The 11,265-nt window shown below is 38.2% G+C and overlaps 2 protein-coding genes across 10 annotated transcripts; both read right to left on the reverse strand.

The window, feature by feature from the left end:
• Positions 1–102: 102 nt before the first annotated feature.
• Positions 103–840, reverse strand: LOC114531227. The gene is made up of 3 exons (XM_028552867.1): positions 698–840; positions 447–537; positions 103–317 (listed from the first exon to the last, which is right to left on the reverse strand). Exons 1-3 carry the CDS (start codon positions 818–820, stop codon positions 103–105), a joined length of 429 nt encoding a protein of 142 aa, XP_028408668.1. The 5' UTR covers positions 821–840.
• A 166-nt stretch (positions 841–1,006) lies between these two features.
• LOC114531166 lies at positions 1,007–10,509 on the reverse strand. 9 transcript variants are annotated; one of them, XR_003687829.1, is made up of 14 exons: positions 10,329–10,509; positions 10,108–10,195; positions 9,182–9,312; positions 9,019–9,112; positions 8,783–8,885; positions 8,438–8,534; positions 8,313–8,356; positions 6,230–6,280; positions 3,750–3,822; positions 3,575–3,648; positions 3,200–3,247; positions 2,964–3,095; positions 1,669–1,954; positions 1,007–1,091 (listed from the first exon to the last, which is right to left on the reverse strand). XR_003687829.1 is itself a non-coding variant. In XM_028552818.1 (9 exons), exons 2-8 carry the CDS (start codon positions 8,316–8,318, stop codon positions 1,787–1,789), a joined length of 552 nt encoding a protein of 183 aa, XP_028408619.1. In that variant the 5' UTR covers positions 8,319–8,356; positions 8,476–8,511; the 3' UTR covers positions 1,007–1,091; positions 1,669–1,786. The 9 variants fall into 9 exon arrangements, 4 of the variants coding, with proteins under 4 accessions (XP_028408619.1, XP_028408620.1, XP_028408621.1 ...); XR_003687828.1 differs by having other exon boundaries at positions 10,108–10,232; XR_003687831.1 differs by having other exon boundaries at positions 3,575–3,645; positions 10,108–10,509.
• Positions 10,510–11,265: the final 756 nt, after the last annotated feature.

Genomic DNA, 11,265 nt, shown 5'->3' on the forward strand with positions numbered 1-11,265 from the left:
AGGCTTCGCATAGTATCTTCTACATCAAACACCGTAATGAGTACAGGTGTCCACTCGCTCGGACAAGTTTGCCAAAACGACGCTTTTGCAGTCATGAAGGCTTTATTGACTGTACATTGGATAAATAAACCTCCCTTTCAAGCGACAAATAAAGTCAACACCCTTCATATTTGGAGTGGCATAACATATATTCTTTTCTGGTTCAAACGTAGACGTAAACTGTTTTTGATTGAGAACCACTCCTGCTTGGGATAACGTGGTTAAGTTTACTTCTTTCCTGTCCTTCGTCATGCCCAATAACGTCAAACGCGCCGATGCTATATTTTGACAAATAGAGGACAAGTGTGCTCCATTAATGGACAATTATTTTCATTGAGAAAAGTAGTGCGAGGTATCTGCTAGTATTTAAGGGCTGAAACTACTGTCGTCAAATAAAGTTTACCTACCACTAGTAAAGTTCGAAAATATGAGTGTTTCAAAAATGTATCCGCGAACATTGCTTTCACCTTTGAGGTTGACTTGCTTGAGTAGTTCAACCTAAAAACAAAAACATTTTGACCGGTGAACGAAGAGTGCCTCCACTCTCGGAAAACCGCCAGCTGGGTTCTTTTCCCAACAATTTACTTGGTGGCTTCAATAGCTAGACGCTTTTTTCATTGCAATAGATACACGCCATTACTATATTCACGGCACTTACCGTTTCGTCCCGAAGGGAAACATCAGTGGAAAGATGCTGGTTGACAACATGCGTTGCAAGAGGAGACACTGATGTTAACACTTCATCCGAAGTTTCCTTCAGACAGGTCCAAGACACATTCATTTTGTCCACGAGGGTGGGCAATTCTGTGGGGAAGCCCTCTCGAAACACATAACGCTAGTGCACAGATATGAGCATATCGTGATCCGGGACTAAGAGATTGAACATCTTCGTTAAGAACATAATGTAAATTTTTGATTGTGCTGCGTGTGACTCTTGCAATAATAGCTTCTATATCTTCTCCTTTTCTTTTTTGTACTCTACATTCTTGTATTAATGACTCAACCAAACGGGGAACAAACCCAACGTACTCCAAAAACTCTCTTATCTTAGGCTGTAAAAGATAAATACAACAGATGAGGCGAAAGATTCCGGATTCGTCACGAAACCGAAACGTTTTAGTACCGGATTCATGTTGCCGTTCACACACACAGCGATGAATCCGAAAAAATCATCTCGGTTTTGTGCCGTATCCGGAAACTTGGTGAAGTTTTTATTGGCCCGAATTAAGCTATAGCAATGAGTTAATTCATGCGAACGTATGCAAATTTCAGCAGTTTTATTAATTCTCGCACGACAGTTTAAACTTTTTTATCCCCCAGGGAATTGGGTAGAGCTTCAATGTGTAAGTAATCTCATCATAGCGAACCGCTTGAAGAAAACAAAACCAGAGGGGAAACAGTTCCGTAACTTCGGCCTGATCGCGGTTGTACAGCGGTAGCGACATGAGAGTTGGGGACCAAATGACGTCAAAATGACGCAAAAGACGCCATCTTTTTGACTACACAGTGCCTAAGACTGCTCTCCAGTTAATTATGTACAGCTCAAACCCTTTGAAATTGAACCAGGGCAAAGACAAAAGGCCTGGCACGAGTAATAAACAGATCTCGAGACGGAATTATTGGACGTACCTCGTTTGCGGGGTCGGAGATCATTTCGTTGTAGGACTAAAAGAGTTCAAACGGAATATTAGTTAAAAGCAGCATTGCTGATACACCTAGAATCAACTGCATCAGCAATCAAGCATCACTAGACATTTGTTCCACAACATACCCGTCTCAGTAACGACCATGCAACCTCCTCAGTCGGATTCACCACTTGTGTATTGAGGTCGGAGTAGTTTATACGGAACTTTTTCAGCAAACCCACAAGTCCATATCTGGACACTGCACAGACAAGACGCCCCCGATTACGGTACTGTTGAGAAAAAAATTAAAAATACACAAAAAATTTTCTAACACAAAAGGTTTTCACGTTTTCATCACCGAAACATGATTTGGTTAATTGTTAGGGTTGCTCATATAGGTCCGGAATTATGTGAACAGTACAATCTTGGTATAGCGTGTTACTCAAATATATTTAGGAAACGAACATACAACTGATTCTTAAAGGGAACAACATTTAGCAGCTGCATGTATAAAATATGTATCGTTAAACTCAATGATTTACAAGTATTTAAGAAACGATGATGCCTGAGCTGGATTGATGTTACAATTATCAACATTCACTGATCTTACTTATGGGGAGCGATTATAAGGTTGCAATGAGCTGACGGCATTTCCGGACTCAAGTTGCTGTTGATGTTGGATAGGCTTACATTTCTGCAAGTCAAAGGAGGAGAGCTTGAAACTAATTTTTGCTTAATTTTTGGCTTTTTTCAAACAGTTCAAGAAAGAGCGCAAAAATGGGCAAGAAACAGCGAATTTTGACTATAGATGTTGCGCTGAACGGGCACTACACGCCATAGCACTATACTCGCTTATCAAATTGGTAGCCAGACAGCATAGGAACGGTGACCGCAAGGATAGGAACAGTGTTAGACAACACGAGACGTTTTATGTCATGTGTGTCTAAGTTCGGGTCGTAAATACGAATTTTAGCCAATCAGAATACACAAAATATTTCCGGCCGCGCGGCCCCTTTTGGAGACTGGGGCGACGTTTAGCGGCATGAATGTTACGGCTAAAACTTGGAATAATCTGCCAAATGAGCTAAAAGATCTCGCGTTCACTGATAAAGAGTTTAGAAACAAATTGCAAGACTTTATAAATGAAAATAATTCATTTCTAATAATTTTTCAAGTTGCCAGTAATGGTCCAAATTTATTACCATATTAAGCCGAATTTATTTGGGAATTTTATATGCATGGACATACAGGAAATTCTTGAAAAGCAGCAAACAAATGTTTAAAATTCTCCAGAATTACCTGTGTCCAGCCCTTGACGTACATACGGATCAGGTCGTTTAAGCATGTGTAGTTCACCATTTCGTGTATGTTGTCAACAAACAACCAAACTGGATATTCTTTCTCTTCATTACCCGATAATGGCGATATAGTCTTATATTAACAGAAAGAAAACAAACGTTAATGGGTAGATGGTAGAATTTCCATATCATTGGGTAATCAACAAATAACAATTTTCTATCAGTTTCAGGACGAACCTTCAATTTTTCAGACAAGCGCACCACGTCGTGATCACTTGAAAGGTCCTAAACAGAAAGGAAACGGTTTACGCATAAATTTTATTCGCTGGATAAATTGCGTTGTACGAAGCATGAATAGCTCTATCCAACGGATAAAAAAGCACTATCCATTGGATAAATTAATACGTTGGTCGCTATCCAATTGATAAAATTTAGGTTTAGGTCGCTTGTACCCTTTAAAAATGTTGCTTCTGCTGCTTTTCTTGAACAAAACAAAAGAGTCTGGCGGGGAATCAACAAGAGCTTGTTCGAAAAAGCACGGGAAAAGATTTTTGTCGGGATAACGTGAAGACAACACAGATGGTCAATCCTCTGATTCTGAATATTACTTACAAAATAATGTTTCGGTCTTTTGCATGATTCATGTAACATGATTAGCGTGGTTGTCTTTCCCACTCCTTTGGCTCCTTCAAAAAAGTTACAAACACATTAGATCACTCAGTCACTAATGAGCGTGCAATCCACTAGAGAGTCTGCAGTCGGATAGGATTGCAAAATTGCCACTTACCCAACAAAACAATCGGTAGAGAGGCCGTTTCTATCCAGGAAGCTATTGCTTCATATACGGGAGTGTTTATAAACTGAAAAAGATAAAATGCAGCCATTAATCTGCTTGCCGTCTGTGATCAGTAGCCAACGGAGCCAGCATATTTTAATTTGTCGATCACATCTGAAATAACGGCCGGCGACCGGCGGTTCCCTAGCCAAAACGCGCAAACTTCTAGCGCAAACTTTTACCCGACGTCCAAAAAATCTCAATGAATCGGGTAAATTTTATGCGATGAGCAGATGAGCACATGTGCATAACTGCGATGAGCAGATGAGCACATGCTCATAACTGCTCATGAGCACATGCTCATTTGCTCATAAAACTGCATCACTGTTCGATAACAAGCCATTCCCACACCTCCAGTGGTAAGGGAATGAGCTGTCAATTTTGCGGAAGATACTTTAGCCGCGGTTACAATCAGCGCAGACACGAACAGGAACACTGTCCACTACGAGAACAAGAAAGAAACATGTCTGAAACAGACTCGGACAGTCAAGAAAGAGATTTCCAAGATGAGTCTCGACCACTTCCACTCAGCAGTCTGGAAGTTCGACGGTGTCTGACTCAGAATCCGAAGAAGAAATGGATCCCTGGATACCGTTAATAGAAGAAGCAAAACAAAGAAGCAACACAGCTTTTGAGGAAATGGAAGAAAGTTTTATAAGCAGTGGTTTCGATGAGCATACCGCTAAAGAGAAAGCTTACTTGAATGCTATGCGTAAACTCCAGAAAGAATTAGAAAATATCTACATAGAGCGCCTTTTGTGGATGAGACAAATAAAGAAAGATCCCGTACATAAGAAAATAATGCACACAAAAGATGCGTTTATTCAAAATGATGATTTTGACCCAGAAGAAGCAATAGAAGCTGCAGTTGATAAGAGAAAGTTCCTCATTAAAAGGCTTTTAAACGACCACGAGTGAAGATGTGAAAGAAAATAAGGGCAGTGATGATGATGACGATGATGATGATGAAGATTAGAATTTAAACTTAGCCAAATTGTTTACTAAACCTTCCTTAAGGAAACCATGGCAAACGAGCAAAAAGCGATAACGATTTAGAAGCAATTATTTTTTATTGCTGCATGTAACTAATTGCCAGACAATTGCAAGACAAATAAATGTTAAAATCATCTTGCATGTCTGAAATTTCCTTACTCCCCATGCTACGACTAACACATTACCTACAGACGTGGATTTGTTAGCAAAACTCATTTTTTTCGTAATCAAACAATAGGTTAAACTGTTTAATTTATAGTCTATCATCACTGGTATGGTAATTCTCCATATTCTGCACACAATGTTCACGTGAAATGTTAACGCGTACATCAGATCAGCGTCGTATACATATACATTGTCTATTTATCTGTATACGCATACAACGCATACCGTATACAATGTTCACGTGAAATGTTAACGCATACATTGTTTAATTATTCAAATCCTGTATATAATGCTCACATGATATGTTAATGTATTCCTTATGCATGTGATGTTGTACAATATCAACAGCCACTAATAAAATGTTCAGTTGTACATAACCCTTGGCGATGGATCTCGTCGTTAAAACTGTACTCCTAACGTTATCGAAGACTCAGAATAACTTTGAAATGGATCTAAAGATACTGTTGACAAAATGTTTCCCATCTCAAAGTTGGATTCTGTACAAAACGTGAATATAATTTGGTAGGAAGGGTAAAGTGTTCCATGTGAACGTCAAAGAACCAATCGGGTACAACGTGTACATTGGCGAAACGTCATGGCCGATGAGTTATGATAATAATTGGTGGATAAAAGTCACCGACGGCATGCTGAGACGTGATCAGATGTTTCTACTAAACTCGTTCTTATTTCCCTCAAACATTAATTTTTACTTATTGATTATTGCACATCTCATCAAAATACAACGAACCGTAAGCTTAAGTGACTTTAGAGCAATAGTTAATCGTATCCTAAATCACTATCTACTAGCGGAGTAAACAAACTAAAAAAGGACTATAATGAGTTATTTGCTATTTTTACAGCCTACGCAGCACTAAAACTTTTTTCAAATATAGTATGTCGTGTATACATGGAGTCAAATCTACAGGAACATCGTGTTTGAACCTACTTTTTGTCCATGATTGTAGTCTTTTTTCCGAATTTTGTCCTACTACAAATTTTGTCTACCGTTTTTCTTAGTCGGATTATAACATACAAGTCACACACTAATTAAAGGGTATTGGCAACATATTTTTTCTTGCCGTATATTGATAGAGGCAAGAGATATGTTACAGTACCGCCTGGAATCATTAGTGCATCCGGCCTCGCAAAAACCTAGATTTTATCATGATAAGGGCATGAGTAATACTTCGACATTATCTCAGTTTTACCCTTGACCACGCTCAAAGAGAGCGGCGGGATACAGTGATGGGAAAGCAAAAATTTTGAAAACTTACGTTGCATGCGACCGACTCTGCCATGATGCAGTAATTGATAATCAAGTCAATCTGAAAAAAAAAACTAAAAATAAATTAAATGGAAAATACATTGTGGCAATGGCATGTAAAACTTTTCTTTTGCTCGACTTTCGAAAAGCTAAAAAACACTCGCTTACGGCTCGTGTTTTTATTACGCTTTTCGAAAGTCTCGCAACATCCCGCGTGTTTCACTACGGACTGGAGTATGTTTCTTTTTATACAATATATGGCGTCTGTTGAGCAGCGAATATTTTGATTTTGAATATTAACAAAATCAAAATCGGAGCACATGAAATTCAATATGGCCGAGATCGGGAGTTGGCATCATTTCATAAATTTACATAGTAAGCTTAATTAACATATATATTGCTAACATATTATATCCAAAACAAAGTCGAAATCCTCGGTCTCGTAGTTAACTCCATGGTTTCCGCCATCTTGCAAAAGTTCGCCCGCGTTATATTTCACTAAAACACATCGCTCAACAGGCGCTACTGTGCCTTTAAAATTCCAATTACACCAAGGGCCAATGGGGCCTGCATGTGTAATTGAGATTATATGAGCAAACGTAGGGAGAAATATATGGGAAAACAAATGGTAAGGCTTGCCTTTCCTCATGCCACCCCTCCCCATGTGAAGACACGAAGTCTTAAGCAAGAGGACGTTTAGTCTTTTTATCTATTTCGGACGGCATTTTGAAACACGTAAGGACAGAAACGTTTCAAATTGAGAAACATATAATGCCACTGATTTAGTTGGAAAACTTTCAGATTTGGAGCGAAGATTTGTAAAATTACAGCTCTAAAGCATTTTTTCTTTTTCAAAATTTAGCAAAACTTTTCAAAGTAGTTCCGCTTATTAATTAGCCGCGTCGAAAGACGTTGGCTCATGTTTTCGGTAGCGTTTTTATTGCTTGGGCTACCCAGCTAAGGCTTGCTGGCCGGCATGCTGTCCTGAAGACTTGCCTGCTTGTTTTGTTTTTTCCTTCTTTCAATTGTTTCTTCGTTAGAATGGGGTCAGTCTTGATGACTACTTCCCCATGCATCAGATCTTTTCCTGCTAATCCCTGCTTCTCCCCTCTTATATTGAACCTGCATGTGGAAAAAATTGAATCAGCATAGATCTTCTGTTGTTTTTTAAAAGTTCAAACATTGTATTCGTTTGTGTCGGGCTCAGCTCTTTGTAAGAATCTGCGTTCGGGTGGCATACCCGCAAATTAAAGCTCAGACAGTATATATTAATAATGTTCTAGTCGACTTGCACTTTTAACATATTTAAAAATACCACGTAACTGGAGGGTATTCATCATGCAGTAAGTGACCATATTTGAAAGTGTCTTAGTCAAAGGCCATATAATTAGTTTATTAAATATGTTTAAAAGTGCAAGTCGACTAGAACATTATTAATATATACTGTCTGAGCTTTAATTTGCAGGTAAATTCTTTGCACAAATCAATCCACTGATGTAAAGTAACAAGCGATTCTTGCAGGTACTTCGATGTGGCACTCCGATACACCATTCGGTGTACCACATGGAGTCGATTCTTTAAACATATTTAAAAATATCAAATGATTTCGTAATTGGTCCAAATTTCTGCCTTGATTATGACTATTGATTTTGTGCACAGAATGTACTTGTTTGCACAGATTAAAGCTCGGACAGTGTCTTTCTGATGAAGAATCAGTTGAAATGTTTAAAATCTAACCACGCTTTCATTGTTTTCTTAAACATACTTCTCCGCTTTGATTTTCTAATAGGTCCAAACTTTGTGATAGGTCCAAACTGTTGCTTTAAGTGCAGATTAAAGCTCAGACAGTAGCTTTCGGTGCATGGAAGAATCGGTTGTAATTTTTTAAATCTCTGTGCCCAAATCAATAGTGATATTCACCCATCCACTGAAAGGTTGTCTTTCCAAAAGCTAAACCGTAAACTCTGAGCGTGCAAGGGATGATAGGTTATTGCTTACTTAGACCCATAAACTCGGATAAACAATATACCTAGGCTATTGGTAAAACACGAGCACGGAGTACGGAGCACGAAGCAGAAAATTAAACAACTTACTTTCATCAATCAACTTTCCAAATAGGCGGTTACGTCAAATTGCACTACAAAAGAAGAATAACCAAAGAAACTATTAAACGGGTCAGATCATGTAAAAATATAAAGAGAGGAACTTCACACTTCACTAGCGAATACTGAGTTAATGCTCGAATTCAATGCCAACCTTCGCCAATGGTTTGGTTTCTTTCTTTTTTTTTCTTTTTCTTTTTTTGCAAACCCACACTAAAAAGACAAAATAATCGCTTAGTCAACGATTGTTATGCTTAGTCAAGGCCATACTGGGGTAAAAAATATCATCGAGGATATTCTAATAGTAACTCAGATAACTGTCTGAAAAGTCTGGTTCACACAAATGTCTAAAGGGCAAATTATTGGACGATGAGAAGATAGTAGCGTGCGCAAGAGGAAACCACGATGCAGTATTAAATGTGCATTACTAAAGAGTCTGGATGAAGTCCAAAAATACTTACAAGGAAGACAACGTCTTTGTTTCGATTTCTTCCAGGTGGTTGCGAAGCGGCCCCCCGAAAATTTGCCTCATCAACCTGGCATCTCCCAAAGCACTGTGACGATCTGTGATAAAAATGAATGAAGCATTCACTGGTTCGTACAAGCCACATAAATTTCCTGGTTATGTTGGCACAAAACATAAATTTGTTTACGTCGGCACAAAACAAAAGATCGCGATCTATAAGAAAACACGTACCTTTAAAGTCTTCACCAGGGAAGAATAATTTGTGCAAACCTTCCATTCCTAATTTCGTTTGTTTGTCAAATATTGGCAAACCGTTTTCTTGAAGCTGAAATGTATAAAAAAGCATTGTCCAATATTCGAGAACACAAATTTCGGAATCAGATGCAGAACTCACCTTTACACAAAGTTGGTATGTGTCCCCCACACGAAGTCTCGGGTACAAATAGCCGGATGAGGCTTTGTGGCGAGAGATGTTGTCCACCAACATCGGAAAGTCCGACCGATTGCCACCATGAGCAAGCAAAACTGAGGAACGAAATAAACTGTTATTTAGGTATTATTTTTTAAACAAATTTATTTTTATACATCATGACAACTCTAGTTAGATATCTACACCGAATGGTACACCGAATGGTGTATCGGAGTGCCACATCGAAGTACCTGCAAGAATCGCTTGTTACTTTACATCAGTGGATTGATTTGTGCAAAGAATTTACCTGCAAATTAAAGCTCAGACAGTATATATTAATAATGTTCTAGTCGACTTGCACTTTTAAACATATTTAATAAACTAATTATATGGCCTTTGACTAAGACACTTTCAAATATGGTCACTTACTGCATGATGAATACCCTCCAGTTACGTGGTATTTTTAAATATGTTTAAAAGTGCAAGTCGACTAGAACATTATTAATATATACTGTCTGAGCTTTAATTTGCGGGTATGCCACCCGAACGCAGATTCTTACAAAGAGCTGAGCCCGACACAAACGAATACAATGTTTGAACTTTTAAAAAACAACAGAAGATCTATGCTGATTCAATTTTTTCCACATGCAGGTTCAATATAAGAGGGGAGAAGCAGGGATTAGCAGGAAAAGATCTGATGCATGGGGAAGTAGTCATCGACCTACACAGCCAGAACTTCCCAACTTGGCCTTGTAGCTCAGAGTAATTGCAACAACAGTTTTTCTGTGAGCGATCTATGTTTCAATGTCACCGATTGTGCAATTTTCATTTAAATCCTAATGATGCACATTTTCTAAGAAAAAATTGCAGTGCAAACAAGCCTTTACATGGCGAAAACGCTTCAAACTTACCTGGGTAAAACATTTTCTGTTGTTTTCCCTTTTTTCTACTTTTCCTGCTTGCTGCCAAAGTCCTATTGGTCACCCATTTCATCATCCTCTTGAAAACAAGAGGAAAAGGATCTGGTGTTTGATGGCTGGAAAGGGCAAAGAAAGATGAAGCGTATGCAAAGAATTGTGCAAAGATTTCGACATAAAGATAATTTTTTCAACATTAAAAAAGATTAAATTACTGAATGATGATAATTTCTGCTTTGTTTTCACAAATGCACTAAACTCTGCCATCAAATGGACACTTGGATCGCACGTAACCCAAATTGAATTATGTCAGCACCAACTGAACTGTTCGCGGCTTCGATGTCGAAGAAGAAAAATACTGGCTCTCGACCTTTCGAAGTCATACCAGGCACAGATTAGGAACTTTTCAAAATTCGTTTTCAAAAGTCTGAAGTTCTGAATCTGTGGAAAAAATTGAATCAGCATCTTCTGTTGTAAACTAGACATGGACAACAGACTAAGTGAGGTCACGAAACTACACGACAATATATTTACAAGCTAAAGATAGTGTTAAACTTGCTTATTGAGTTCAGGTTTGAGTTGATTTATATGTAGGGCTTCTTTTATTTTAAGTGTAGAGGAAAAGTTGGCAGTGTCAAGAATAGTAAAACGAGAGTCTGTATAGTGTGATTTGCAGTTAGGTGATGAAAGGAAGTGTTTGTAGATGTGGGAGTTTTTGTCAGTGGAAGTGTGTTCTCTGTGGTAGATAAATGGCGCATTGTTTCGCCAATGTAACAAACGGCTACTACAAACCGCACAAGTAAATTTATAAAGCTAAAAAGATTTTTAATTTTATATTGTGAGAAAACCAATTTTATTTCGAAAGGCAAGCAATAATGATTGATAATAGTTGTTAACCGTTTTTGTGTGATCTTGGAGTAGTGGCCTATATATGGCAGTTGAAAATATCGGACATTTTCAGTGTCTCTTTGTGGTTCTCGGCCAGAAACATTCGGGGCAGTGGAAGGATGTTTTTCTTCAGCAATTTTGATAATATTATCAATGAAGTGAGAAGAAAAGAGTTTCTTTTCGCTAATTGAGCTGTTAATTTTTCGTGCTCTATCTATAAGCGTTCGAACCAAACCAGCTTTATAATTTAAGGGAGAAAAGCTA

Source organism: Dendronephthya gigantea, unplaced genomic scaffold (assembly GCF_004324835.1).
Source record: "Dendronephthya gigantea isolate DGI-Jeju-01 unplaced genomic scaffold, DenGig_1.0 000069F, whole genome shotgun sequence".
Taxonomy (NCBI): domain Eukaryota; kingdom Metazoa; phylum Cnidaria; class Anthozoa; order Malacalcyonacea; family Nephtheidae; genus Dendronephthya; species Dendronephthya gigantea.